Source organism: Mercurialis annua, linkage group LG8 (genome assembly GCF_937616625.2).
Source record: "Mercurialis annua linkage group LG8, ddMerAnnu1.2, whole genome shotgun sequence".
Taxonomy (NCBI): Eukaryota; Viridiplantae; Streptophyta; class Magnoliopsida; order Malpighiales; family Euphorbiaceae; genus Mercurialis; species Mercurialis annua.
Window position 1 is genome coordinate 2,451,659 of NC_065577.1, and position 15,785 is coordinate 2,467,443.

Consider the following 15,785-nt stretch of genomic DNA (forward strand, 5'->3'; position numbering starts at 1 on the left):
ACTATTATTTTATCAGATTTGGCATGATTATAGTGATTTGGTATTATATATTATTGCCATGCTGTTAGATATTATTTTAAGATAAGCGTACTTTAAATATATATTGTTTATATGTATCGCTAGATTAGGCTGAAGTCTCGGTTGCCCCCGAGCATGTGGTTTTATGCAGGTACATTGTTTTAAATGTTATAAATTGGTTATTCGCAAGGCTAGCTACGGATTTTGGTACAACCATACCCATACCCTAGCGCCGGTCACGATTCATGAAAATGGGTCGTGACAATTTAGTAGTAAAAACACATGAAATAGATTGTTTTTCTTGTAGTAAGATAAACAAATTCAAATTTTAACATCAATCAAAAACATCTACGGTAAACTATCCCTAATAAGATTTACTATTGAAAATGAAGTGTTGTAGGGTTAAGATAGTAGTCACCATAGTAAGAAAATCAGGGTAAGACACAGTAAATTATTTCCAATAAAATTTGCAAATTTGGAAGTATAGTTCTTTTGATGAATCATAATCTACAAATTTGGTCCATAATTCTTAATTTTGAGGGTGTTCATTTCCATTTATATTATTTTTAAGAGATTCTACAGACTCCAAATATAGTAAAAAAATTAATTTAGCAAATGGCTAAAAACTTGGCTCTAAGAAATATAGTAAAAATAAACAACTTATATCCTCAACATTTTCTTATAAATCCTTGCACATATCATCTATGTTATTCACTCTAAACCTCATAAATAATATTATATAAAATTCTAGTGAGATGTCAAAGAGGAGCAAAGGTCGTCAAAAGGTCGATATGGCGAAGATGCCTAATGAAAGCAGCCTCCAAGTTACGTTTTCAAAACGTCGGGCCGGCCTTTTCAAAAAGGCAAGTGAACTTTGTACTCTTTGCGGTGCCGAGGTTGCTATCGTGGTGTTTTCACCCGGAAATAAGGCTTTCTCTTTCGGTCATCCGAGTGTTGAAGGATTGGTCGAGCGTTTCCTTACACGAAATCCTCCCCAACGCTCACCCACTATGCAACTCATTGAGGCTCATCGTAACGCTAACGTTCGTGACCTCAATGGACAACTCACTCAGGTACGAGTGTGTATAAATATATATATTTCAACTCTGCATCAATTAAATGACATATATTTATTTTCAAATTACGTCATTTGATACTACGTACTAAATGACATAATTTGATGTGTTTTTTACTATATATATCACATAGTTTAATTTTACGTTAAATAGTACTACTATAAAATGTTGAGATGATATTTCAATCATGTATATATGTATAGGAAAGGTGATCGAAAGCTCAACCTTCAGGTTTTAGCAGTAAACCCTAATTCTTTACACTATCTCTCGAGCAAGGAATAAAAAAATATTTTTTATTTTACTTATCTATCATAACTCATTATTTTAACTAAAAATGTTATTATTTTTATAGAATATTTAATTGAAATATTACTTTTTAATTAGTTGTCAAGCCAAATAGAATTTGAAAAAAAGAGAGGGGAACAACTTACCCAATTGAGGAAGTCAAGGCGTAATCAACATTGGTGGGAGGCTCCACTTGAAACACTTACTAAGCCTCAAATAAATCAATTGAGGTCATCATTGGAGCAACTCAAGAAAAATGTGGCAATGCAAGCTGACAAACTTCTAATTCAATCTGCTCAATCTCAACAATTTTATGCTTCAAGTTCTACTAATCCTCAAATTTTTCCTAATTTGGATCCAAGAAATAATAATCTCATGTTCGATTTTTCAAATATGACCAATCCTCATCTTGGATTCAATAATTTTGGATATGGAAATGGGCTTGGTAATGGATTTTACTAAACTATCTTTGGAGAAGTTGATATCAATGTCTTGATTTACTTAATTAGCCACATACGGAAAGATTTCTTGCGCGAAATCAGTTTATTTATAGAATTATAATTTTTTTATTGATAGTATGATATATGGCGTAATGAGTTTAAATCTTAAATTTATACGAGACACATCATTGAGTTTTTTTTAGTCAGAATTGATGTGATCTCTATTGATGTGATCTCTATTGATCGGAGATTTGAATCCGTTATGTAACATGTTACGGTATTAATAGAAAATTTATAATATTGAAGAATTTTTTAACACACACATGTAGTGAGAATTAAATGGATTTGTAATGTAATTGTTTTTGGATCTGTTTTGTTTTTTTTTTTAAGGTCATGTGGTAAGTTTGATTTGTATTTTATTATTTTATATTTTAAAAATTAAAATGGAATTTTAGTTGGAGGTTATGCTTCCCAAATTTAAGAATAGCTATGTTCAAAAAATTGAAATATTAGTAGTTTCAAAATAGATTATATAAGTAAAAGAAAATTTTGGCTTAATTATTTGGTTATATTGAACCTAATGATATCAAAATGAAATATAAATATAAAAGAATCAATTATGTATGTATGCATAATCATCTAGGTTTTCTATATGACAATTATATTCGAAAAATATATACACAGAGTTAAATGAAAAAATAAAAATAATTGATAATACTCTATACAATAAATATGATATATATAAAATATTTGTTTAAAAATTATGGATTGAAGTTTAAATAAAAAACGTTCAAATTTTTCAAAATTATAAATTAAATAATTATTACGTTTCGAGTCACTTTTTGCAAACCAAAAACAATGAATACGATCTTTTAGCTTTCATTTATTACCAGCATGACGTTCATGCTTTGCTTTCGAGGTTATTATATACTTATAATATATATTTATTCTTTTGGCACATTATTATATATTATTCATAATCTTGTAATTTTTTTTATATATTAAATATTAAATATATGAATATATATATAATACAAGATTTTATTCAAAACAAAATCTGAATGATATACATCTAATGTTTCTATAAGCATTATAATAACTGGTTATAATTATAAAATAATCACAATATTTATCATCTCGAATAAAGTTATAAAAACAATAATTAACTAATCATAAAAATATATAAAACTACTTTTATTCCAACTAAATATTTTTAGACTAATAATCTTAGCCTTTTTTTAATGAAAAATACTTAATGAAAAAATCAAAATGATTTAAATAAATAAGATTAGGAAGTAATTAATTGATTATGTCATTTTTTTTCCAAAATTATCACTATGTACTTTTAACTGATATTTTATACTATTAATTAAATAGTAAATAAATAAAATAATTTTAATACGAATGGAACATATAATTTATTATTAAATATAACAAAATAACTATTAGTAAAAAAAATTAATCAGCAGAGATAAAATATTTGAAATTATTTAAAATTTATATTTTAATGAACTTTTATTTAACTTGATTTAAACAAACTATATAAAAAATTTCATATTGTGAAACATATTTATTTATTTTTCTGTAAAAAGTTTCTTGTCATCAACTTATATTGGAATAAGTAAATAATTAATATATTATTATTGTGCAAACATAAATTTTAAATATTTAAATAATTGCAATCAAATTATGTTTAAAATAACAAAAATAAAAATTTAAACTATTGACATTCATTTTGCATAACTTTATAACAAATTTTAATATAAATTAGATTCACTTATGCATAAATACTATTTTAAAGATTTGGTTCCATTTTTGCTTTCAATAAAAATAGAGGGCATATCTGCTTTTTAAGTTAAACATTAGGAGTATATTTCATGTATATTAAATAGTACTAGTATAATTTTATAGTTTTAACATTTGAAATAATAGGTATACAATTATGTTGAGTTGAACCTAGATACTAATAATATCGAACCCGATTAAACTCTAAAATTTGCAACGTAAAATTGGATTTGTTAGTCAATTTTTATCTAGTTACTTGAATTTGCACGCGATACAATAATTAAAAATTGAATAAATCAAGTCGAATATCTTCTCTCCAAATTTTAGCGGACTAATGAATCGGAATTTCACTCAATTATTAACAAAATGATCTTAAATATTTTCTACATTAACTAATCTCGAATAATTTGCTGACTCGGCTTAGTCGCCTCTATCTCTCATTGTTTTTGAAAATCAAAATCTATAACCCGGTCCCCGATGTTTAGCATTTTATGGCATTTGGGTTTCTATACTTCAATCACGCTCAATCGGATCGTCCAACTTTAATTTTTATCATCTTTAAACCCTTATTCTATGAAATAGCAGTATAATACAAACTTATAACCCTTCATAATGTAATTTTTTTATTGAATCAATAAAAATGTAACTTATTCTTGAAAATGTAATTTATTCTTGCAATGGTACGTCATCTATATCTATTCTATCAATTAATGATTTAAAAATGCATATAAGAAAGAGAAAAATAACTTTTGTCATAATGAAATATTTAGGATTATTTTTTGGTGTCAATTATATAAATTCTTTAAAAATGCATATGTATAAATTTTAATAACTTTTTTTTGTTAGAATTATTCAACAATATTAATTAACTTAGCTATGGAGCAACGGCAAAACTTGGAAATTAGTAGCACAAAAATGGAATAGATCATAATTGATACACAAAAATTGCATTATTGGACAACAAATTATAATTTATGAGGCTAATGGATTTATAAAATAAACCCCATTAGATTTTTCATGCGTTTCGTATTTGATCTTAAGCCAATCTTCATTATTCTACCATAAAATAAAGTTTATTATTCTAATTTAAATTAAGTTTTGCTTTGTTTATTTTTGGTATATATTGCCAAATACACTATACACATATGTACATGATCCAACAATTTTCACTATTCGCAAATAATCTTTTTTTTATTAGTTAAAGTAGCACTTCACAATAGAGTTGAGAAAATGGCAGGTTCATTTTAAAATGGATTAATTATTAAAATTAAATTAACTGAATTATTGTATATCTTTAACCGAATCAACCAAATTATCATTTTCAACTGAAATTAATTTAACCAAATTAACTCTAATCTAAAATTACGATATCAGACTAATTAAATTCTATCGATTAATTTGGCTAATTGTATTAATCTAGAAAAAATATAGAATAAAAATAAAAATACATAGTATATTAGATTAACTCGGTTAATCCGCAACTAACCTAATTAACCAAAAATACTTATCTAGTTTTAATCAAAAGAGGTCAGTTAAACCGATAAGTTTGGTTTAATCAGCCAAATAATCGCCCCTACTTAGATAATCACTAAAAAGAAGAAAATAAGTAAAAGAAGATATACTCGTTTAGGGTACTATTAATTCATTTATAACGTTGACATTGAGTTACAAATGTCAAATGGTTTTATTTAAGATGCCAACTAGCTACATAGCAAGTTAATTTTGTTAGTTTCATAATAATACTAATTACTATACAAATAAAAGCAAAAGATTACATAACCTTCATATCCTTGAGGAATCACAAAAAATATCATACAATTAAGACACTAAAACACCATTATTTGGACAAAATGGAGGGAATTAAACCCTATAAATACCCAATTCCCTCCAATTCACAATCACAAATCCAAACCAAAGGAAAAAAGATTAAGTATTTACTAACTTTATATACATTTTTTCAAGAATGGTAAAGAGAGGTTCAACTTTAGGTCGCCAAAAAATTGCAATCGAGAAAATTTCAAGAAAAACACATTTACAAGTTACGTTTTCTAAACGTAGAGCCGGATTATTCAAGAAAGCTAGTGAGCTTTGCACACTTTGTGGGGTTGAAATTGCAATTCTTGTTTTTTCTCCGGCTAATAAGGTGTTTTCATTCGGTCACCCCGAGGTTGATTTAATTTTGGACCGATTCCACGCTCGACATCCTCTTCCGAATTCAGGGTCCCGACATTTGATCGAAGCGCATCGAAATGCCAACGTTCGTGAGCTGAATTCACAACTGACTCATATTCTTAATCAATTAGAAGATGAAAAAAAGAAAGGAGAATTACTAGATCAAATTAAAAAAACTAGCCAAAGTATGTGTTGGTGGGAGAGTCCTATTGATAAACTTGGATCGCAAGAATTAGAAGAATTAAGGTATGCATTGGAGGAATTAAAGAAAAATGTTGCTAAACAAGTGAACAAACTTTTGTTTGATTCTTCCCAATTTTTTGGAGGAAATAATGGCATAGGGTCACATGTTTTAGATTATGAGAATAAGACTAATGTTGGGTACTACCCACAAGGGATTTTTTGAGTTTTTTTTTAGATAAATTTTATTAAATATGAGAGGAGGTTACAAACTAGTATCTCACTAGTGAATTAATGCTCAATAATTATTGTAAGTTATGGATTTAGACAAATTAATTCAATAATGCTCATTAATCTCCTTGTTGAGTATGATTATTAAGTAATTAAGATATTTGTATTCTACCATAATGTTTGATGAAGTTAGACAATTAATTTTTGTGATTGTGATTTTGCATATAAAGAAAACAAATAAAAATGTTTGTTAAAAGTTGCCAAATTTGAGGAAAATTTGGTGCGTCTTGTTTTACCGGTTTCTATCAGGAGTTTGATCGAGCAGGTAACGTGCATAGGTGGTGATGAAGTGGCCCAGATTACATCGCATAAGATTGCTAGCCCATAACCATAATTGCAGCTTAAAGGCCCATAAACTATTCACATCACAGCTATGGCCCATAACATTATATATATATCATTTTATTTATAAAAATTAATATTACATAATTTTTTTAATTTTTAATTACTAATTAAAATAATTAAAAAACTCCAGTTGAAGTGACCGAATCATGAATTATTCATGAAGCGTTTGATCTCCAGCCCGATTTTAAAAATGTTAGCTTCTATATGCCCGTCTGTCAAACATGCTAACTAATTTTATTATTCCACCAATTAAACTCGAAAAATGTTAAACGCGACACGATTAAATGATAAGACATCGATGTAAAGAATTTGGTGGCACCAACTACAAGCCCTTCGAAATGGCTAGACGACCAAATAAATAGGTCATTAGGTCAACAGCTTGAAGTCGTATGACAATTTCACATACTCAACATGATTAAACAACAAAATTAACTACTATCAAATGTCAACATGTCACATTAAAACAAAAAAAGATCACTGTCCATTTTGCAACCCACCAACCCTACCCACAGGCCAGTTTTGAACCGAGTAATTGAAACCGATTCGTTCAAAAATCGACTCAAAATCAATTAAAATTAAAATTGGATCAGAATCAATTTGAAATCATAAATATATATATTAATTATATGTATAATTTTTGTAAATTGATTTCAATACTTTATATCATATCCCTATTAAACAATTATTAAAATTAAACTAGAATTGATGTAAACTTTTAAAATTATGATAAAATACTGAACTTAAAAAATTGGTTGGATTTATATATATATAAAAAGGATTCTAATTGTTTAATCCATTACACATAAGGTGTGTAAAATCAAATCAAAATTGAACAACTGAACCACACCAACAAACATGGTTCATTTCGGTTTGCTATTATAAAAAAAAAAATCAAACTAAATCAATTGCTATGATTAGTTTGATTCATAAAATTATTTTAAAAATTTATATAAATTCGGTTCAGTTTGACTATCGAAAATTCATTTGGATTGATTCGATTCGAATTAAAAGCACACCCACTAATTAGACTCTATATATATACATAAGCTTAGCATTGAGCTCTCTCACCCTGATCTCTTTGCATTAAATTGATCATCCTTTCAAGATGACAAATTTCATTTTATTCATGCTGGCTCTTCTCATTGCTCTATGCATAAAAGTTGTATTAGGTGCTCGTAATCTTCAGCAAATGCCACAATTCCCTTCAATGAAAAATTATCCACAATACCCCAATAATTTTCCAATTCCACCATTTTCTAATTTTCCAACTCCACCATTTCCCAATTTCCCCAATTCTCCACAGCCAAATTTACCAAATTGTCCACCATTTCCAAATGTGCCATCTTTCCCAACTACTACGCCTTCTTTCCCTTTCCCTTTTCCACCACCTTCTTCAGCTACCCCTTGATTATAATTTTTGCTTCTTACTTTAAGAAAATATATATTATGATCGAGTTAAGTTGTACTTCGTTACGGACAAGGAGAGTTGGGGGACGGTTTCCCCCTTACCGTTTAACGTAGTTCCGCCCCTGGTTAAGGAATATATGTATACTTATTGTGTTCGACGTTAGTAATTAACTTTGTAACATTTAATCCTACTTCATCATATCAACTATATATATGATCGAATTATGTAAGAATTTTGCTTCTAAATCGAAATGAAAATGCTATGGATATTTAATTTGGAAGCAGATCAGAGTCGGAGCATTTAATTTAGATAGTAAAGAGTGTTATAAAATTTTGAATATAGGTGGAAATTTAATATATTATTTGTTATTTTGAAATTTAATTTTGAGGAAATTCACTTTTTGAAAATGTCATATCTTGGCAATTTTGAGTTTTTTTTACTGTGAGGATATCGACATTATTAGGCAAAATATACATATATAAATATATTGACGCGCTAAAAATGGTTAAAAGGTAAGTATGAATTGATATTCAAAAATAGCTTTGTCTCCCACTGTAAACTTTACTTAATTCGAGTGGATATAAAAAGTTAAATATATTGCTTTATAGTTGAAATCCGTTCATATCACCTCATTTATCATGTATCAAAAGATATGCATTATGCCTTTAACATGTATAAAAAATAACATTCAATAAAATACATCAATCGATTTTAGTTATAACATTAATAAAATAATTATGTACATATCATTTCCACACCTAAATTTTTTTCCTTCATATTCCAAACCTAATTTACCGTAGGTATTTTTTTCAACACCAATTCATACCTAAAGTTTAGGTTATGTTTTGAGTAATAAGTTAAAGAAGAACACATTTTAACATATTTTACCTGGCATAAAAAAATATTTCAAGTACGCATATGAATTTAAAAAAAAAATAAGAAAAGACAAAAAGAATGAAACAAGGATTAAGAAAAATAAAATAAAAAGATGGACATCAAACAACAACAAAAAAATAGAGTTATAAAATGTACTTTGTTTTATTTAAAGTTGATTAGCCACAAATTATGTTAATGGTCTTAATTTGCCAGCCATAACGCAACCATCTACTCCTATCGTTAAGTTTAGCAAAATTTTATTTTCTCTCATACCAAAAGATGTCAAATGATATTGACATAAATATAAATATAAATATAAATATAAATATAAATATAAATATAAATATAAAAGTTAATATATATGTGTGTGTGTGTTTTTTTTAATATGGAAAAAACTTATAAATTGTCTAGTAGCTCAAGAAGAAATTATATACTACATTATCTGGAAAATGAAAAAAAAAATTATATAATTCCGACTCTATCATTACTTCAATGATTCAATGCTCTAAAAATATCCTGTCACAATGTGAGAGACTCCATATTTAGCACACAGATTTGAAAGAGCTGGAAATGCATTCATGTACAAGAAATGGAAAACCATGAGCTGTCTGTTAAAATTTTAACCTCCTGATCAAAAAGGTATTTGAATTAATAATTCTACTAAAAATCGATAAATTAGAGACGGATTTTAATAATGTACTAAAATCATTGCAAAGTTGAGAATATATTTAAAAAAAATTATAAATATCACTACTAAAAAACTGTGTTTTACCGACGGATTTTAGCGACGGATTCAAAATCCGTCGCTAATTTTTTTTTACCGACGGATTTAGCGACGGATTTAAAATCCGTCGCTAAATTGTCATTTAAATTGGCGGGAGTGTTCCCGCCAACTTTAGCGACGGAAAATCCGTCGCTAAAGTTGGCCGGAACACTCCCGCCAATTATTTTTGATGTATTTAGCGACGAATTTCAAATCTGTCGCAAAATCTGTTTTTAGCGACGGATTTTAGCGACGGATTTAAATCCGTCGCTAATTACCGACGGATTTTAGCGACGGATTTAAATCCGTCACTAATTACCAAAAAATAAAAAAAATCGTAAAAAAATTATTAAATTAAATAAATTTTTTATCAAAAAATTATTAAATTAAATAAATTTTTTATCAAAAAATTATTTAGAAAAATAATTATTAAAGAAAAAATAATAATTATTTTTTTAATTATATATAATATTATTTAAATATAACATAAATATATATATTGAAAATATTGTTATTTATTTATTCATTAATAATTATTTAAAATAACTATTAATTATAAAAAATAATTATATTAAAATGTGGAAGGAAGTATTTGTCATTTTTAATTACATTTAAATATAAATATACATATATATATAACAAGAAGCTGAGCTGGTTCAGGTGGAGATACGCGCGGGAGAACTTCAAAGTTAAAGAGCAATGAGTGGGAGCAGTGGGAAGGATGGGTGACCTACTGGGAAGTTTGTAAAAATTGCGAGTGGGTGATGGAGGCAACGGATGGGTAACCGAGGGCGACGGGGGACGGGTGGGGGATGGAGGTTGACGGAGTGTGACGTGTGTGACCGATTAAATAATAATAATTTATTTTACGATTTTTATTTTTTTTTTATTTTTTGGTAATTAGTGACGGATTTAAATCCGTCGCTAAAATCCGTCGGTAATTAGCGACGGATTTAAATCCGTCGCTAAAATCCGTCGGCAATTTCTGAAAAATCCGTCGCCAATTTTTTCGGTCCGTCGCCAAAAATTTAGCGACGAGGATTTTGCCGACGGATTGAATCCGTCGGGAAATCCGTCGGGAAACGTTTTCCCGACGGATTTCATGCTTTTAGCGACGGAAAAATCCGTCGCTAAAAGCAAACATTTTAGTAGTGTATTCTCAACGAATTATTAACAGATTTGTAACTTTTTTTGTTTTTAAGTTAAATTTATATTTATATTTTTTTATCTCAAGCGAGGAACAATAATAAGGGATGGTATTGATAGCATTCTTTTTTATCACTACTCACTGATTGTATAAAAAATATTTGTTTTATCCTCTCAACGTTATTTTATATTTTATGATTTTCATTCTGCCATTTCTTCAATAACAACTATTTTATTATTATCATGCTCATTCATTTATTTACAATCGCAAATGTATCAATAAAATACATTACATTTTTATATAAAAAATTAGAAATAATATCATAAAAATTCACCAACTTTATACATTTTTTTTAATTTAATCACGTTCTTTAAAACTTCTCATAAAAATACACCAACTATCATTCTTTCCCAAATTCATATACGTTGCTGACATGACACTCATTCATTGGTGCAATTTGCTAAGGTGTAAGTCATTTTTAACCAATGAATGAGTGACACATAAGCACCGTGTATGAATTTGGGAAAAAAATAAAAGTCGATGTATTTTTATGAGTAGTTTTAAGAAATGTGATTAAATTGAGAAAACGTATAAAGTTGGTGAATTTTTATGACATTAATCCTAAAAATTAGTATTGCTTTTAGGATAACTAAATGAAGTTGGGTGTTATGTTAAAATTGATGTTTAACTATCAAATAGGTGTTCATGAACTAGGGGTGAGCAGGCAATTGGTTTGATCAAAACCGAACTGACATATTTTTAACCGAATTAACCGTTCGATCGAATAATTAAATTGAACTGAATGAATTCGAACTTTTAATCAAAAACCGAATCGATCGAATAAGATAGGAAAAATATTTCAAAGCCGATCCGACCGAATAAAATTGATGTTTAACTATCAAATAGGTGTTCATGAACTAGGGGTGAGCAGGCAGTTGGTTTGATCAAAACCAAACTAACATCCTTTTAACCGAATTAACCGTTCGATCGAATAATCAAAATCGAACCGAATGAATTCGAACATTTAATTGAAAACCGAATCGATCGAATAAGATAGAAAAAATATTTCAAAACCGATCCGACTGAATAAATCGATTAATTCGGTCTGTTTGGTTCAAACCGAAAAAGCTATGAAGAAAATTCAAAAAAATTAAATTTTTGTTAGTTCGGTCGTTTCGGTTAGTTTGAAGAATTTAAAATTCAAATCAAACCACTAACCGCACAACCTAAATTTATTATATAAAAAACTAAATTGACTGATTTAACTATTTTAACCAAATTGAACCGAACAAAATTCATCGGTTTAGTCGATTAATTCGGCCGGTTAGTTCTTTTCTCACCCTTATAATGAACAAGTAAAAAATTACTATTAATTAATTATTTATTAATAATATCCTGAAGTGGATTTGTCCTATTATTTTTGGAATGCACGTGTGATGTAGTGAATAAAATAGAACAATCACAAAATAATTATAAATGTCTTAGCAAATAACAACAAATAAAAGAAGAAGATCTACAAAATAGAAAATACATACATCAAATACTAGAAAATTACAGGCAGATAAAATGGAAATTTCGAAAATTCCAAATGAAATAAAGACTGACCATTCACCACTTACCAACCTAATAACGTTAAAATGTGATTAGTGGGCTGTGGCTGTAAATGGGTCCCATTTAATTGAACTGACTAAGTAATTGATTAATCAAGTAGGTTATATAATTAAGGATTTGAAGATAATATTAACTGTAATGGAACTGGATCCAGTGTTTTATGAACCGAATCAAACCAAAAGGTTCAACCGATACGCCACGGTAGCTAAATAGTAAATTAAATTACATTTTCTAATGTAGAAATACTACAATTTAATATCCTATAAACAAACGAAAGTGAAATAAACTGAAAACTATGCAACCGCGCAAACCATAAAACTGTATTTTATTAGTTTATGATAATTTATTTAATAAATTTTTAATGTATTTTTTTGTTAAAATTTTATGGAAGTGTTAAAATTTTAAATAGATAGACTTATACTAAAAATTATAGGAACTATATCAATTGTAAATAACTGTTTTTATTTTTTCAATTATAGCATAATTTTTAATGTTTAATTTTAATTATAGCAAAGTCGTCTTAATTGAATAAATTCAGTCTTTATTTTGCTCATATGATAGTCGTTAAATGAGTGTATATTCACGTGTTTATTTATTTTTAATCAATTTAGTACATTTGTCTTTAATAAACCGCCATAGAATGATTGTCGTATTAGTAAAATAATAACTTACTTAAGTAGGAAAATTCGACCACAATAAAATAAAATTCTTAAAATTATATTATGGAGTAATTTATAAAATCAAAAAACTTAGCTAGAAGTAATAAAATTTACAATCAGATTGAACTTTGGATCTTCATAGTTCATACTATAAATTTATGTTATTATATATCATATAAATGTCCTTACATTTATTTAAATAGTTAATAATTTGGTAAACAGATTGAATCATTAACCAACAATTCTACTGGTTTGGTCACTATTTCATTTTTCAAAAAAATTGACCGTATGCGCTTTAAAAAAATTAAAATAGTGGTCGAACCGATATGACTATATTCATAGTGTAACATATCAACATGGCCACCCGTTTGAGTAAAGTTAAAATAAAAAATAAATTAGGCCTAACTTGTATGGCTCAGGGTCTAATCGTCGGTTCAACCGATACGACAGACGATTATATGTTTTAAAAATATAATCGATTAGATCACTGGTCCAACATCAGAACGATTCCGATTCAATCAATTGAATCGGCCAGTCTGGTTCGGTTATGGTTAAGGTAATGGAGAGGTCAAAGAACCGTCCAAGGAAGGTCTAAGTGGGAACAGCTGTGTTCCAGTTATATGTTCCACAAAGATCGCACTGTGTGTGATCACCACCAATCCATTTTAGTTTATCATAGCATGGAATCTTTCTTGTTATGGAATCTATATTATATAGTTTCCTATTTCTCATTATATATCTAACTTTATCTCACTAACGGTTCACTAATTTAAATTTGAATCAAATGTAATTAATTATTAATTTCTCCGGTCCATAGTATTCACATTTGATTTTTTTAATTTATAATATTTATTATTTTAACACATTAAAAACATATTAATAATTACTTTTTAAATTTATCCTCAATTAATTTATTGAAAGAGTATGAACTCGGTTCATCCTCTATAAAGAAGATGAATTTGTGTACATCCTCTTTGAAGATGGACCCAAATCTGTTTATCCTCAAAGACGATGAACATATCAAGAACAGATCCGTTTGGTCTCAGACGTGTCTGTTCTCGTCTGAAAATATGGCGTGCGATGGAATTGAGATGGCTAGTGGCGATTTTAGGTTTTTAGTTAATTTGAGTTAATGAGAAGTTTAATTATATTTAATTAGTATTAAATCAATATTGATTAGGATTAAATTTTAAAATTAGACATACTCAAACTCTTTTTCTGGTGTTTTTGTGTCAGGGGGCCTGATTTGATATACTTTGATATATTTGCGGGTTGATTTGTACCAAAACCAGTGCTAATGACTTTTCTGATATTTCGTGCCAGTTTCAGGAGGTGAATTTATCCTTTGTTCCATACTCAACTATGTCACCAATTCTATAGGCATTTAATGAAAAATTATTGCACGCAACTGTTGTGCCATGTCATTCGTGCAACAAACCAATAATGCGTTAGTCATGTGGAAAAATTAATTGTAAAAAATTAAGTAATAATTAAAAAAATTATAGCATATGCTCATTGGCTTGTTGTAAATATGACATGACATAATTAATGTATGAAATAAACACTCGTATTTAATTGCTAAAATTTGCTTTTCAAATTTGTCTAGGTATGAGATGTTTTTAGTTATTGTTTAAATAATCTATGACGATCACACACGCCTTCTTTCTAAAAAGCTCTACCTTCTCTTTAAAAACTCTCTTCATCTTAATCTTGTGAAGGGTGGGAGAAGGGGATTTCCGATGTAAATCGGAAAATCATCCTCTCCGCCCAAGTTATTAATATTTCTATGTTTTTCTTTATATTTATGTCTTTTTAAATATAAATCTTTCTAGATCTAGAATCTTATTAAGAATTGTTGTAGTTTTTGTTGAATGTTCTTGATAATCGAAGATGTTATGAGATAAAAATCTATTTGTTTAGAATTTCTTTAAAGACGAAGATCAGATCTCGCGGATTGAAGATAGTTTTTGGATCTATATTGAAGATAGGACTTGAAAAGTTTGAAGATTGAAGTTTCAAGAATCAAGCGATTTCAAAATCGTAGTCTCAATATTTATGTGTTTGGGTAACCTTTTGATGGTTGAAAAAGCCTTATTTGATGAATGTATCAAACAGCTCTCATCATTATTCTAGATTAGTTCTTTTAATTTGTTGAGAAACTATTCCTTTATGTATTTTTATTTTATCAATGAAAGTTTTAGTCTTTTAAAAAAAAATATGACATAACTAATGTATTACTATATATTTTTCCACATACGGAAGGAGTATCTATCATATGTGATATGGAAGGAGTATCTATCATATGTGATATGTATTAGGTATCGTGATTTAGCCATTGATAAAATTATACTCCCTCCATTCCATTTTATTTGTCCACTTCCTATTTTCATACATATTAACAAAACATTAAATACTAACAATTCTTCTTTTATACCCTTTTTTGATTCTTGAGTTAATTTAGAACTACTATATTGGAAAAGAAAAAAATAGTCAATACAATAATAATAACATTAAATGCCAGCACAAATATATTTATGGTACACATTATTCTATAAATTATATCCATAAATATTAGGGGTAAAAGAGGAAAATATGTGTGTATAACACAATTATGACAAATATTTTAGAACATCTAAATATAATATAATGGACAAATAAAATAGGACGGAGGGAGTATTAGTTATGTTTAAGGCCATTTGCATTGATCAATACCAAAAATTGTAATTACC

At 27.9% G+C, this 15,785-nt stretch overlaps 2 protein-coding genes across 2 annotated transcripts; both read left to right on the forward strand.

Annotated features, from left to right (window-relative positions):
* Positions 1-773: 773 nt before the first annotated feature.
* LOC126660564 (agamous-like MADS-box protein AGL62) lies at positions 774-1,841 on the forward strand. The gene is made up of 2 exons (XM_050354130.1): positions 774-1,091; positions 1,479-1,841. Exons 1-2 carry the CDS (start codon positions 774-776, stop codon positions 1,839-1,841), a joined length of 681 nt encoding a protein of 226 aa, XP_050210087.1.
* A 3,726-nt stretch (positions 1,842-5,567) lies between these two features.
* LOC126660565 (agamous-like MADS-box protein AGL61) lies at positions 5,568-6,182 on the forward strand. The gene has a single exon (XM_050354131.1). It carries the CDS (start codon positions 5,568-5,570, stop codon positions 6,180-6,182), a length of 615 nt encoding a protein of 204 aa, XP_050210088.1.
* Positions 6,183-15,785: the final 9,603 nt, after the last annotated feature.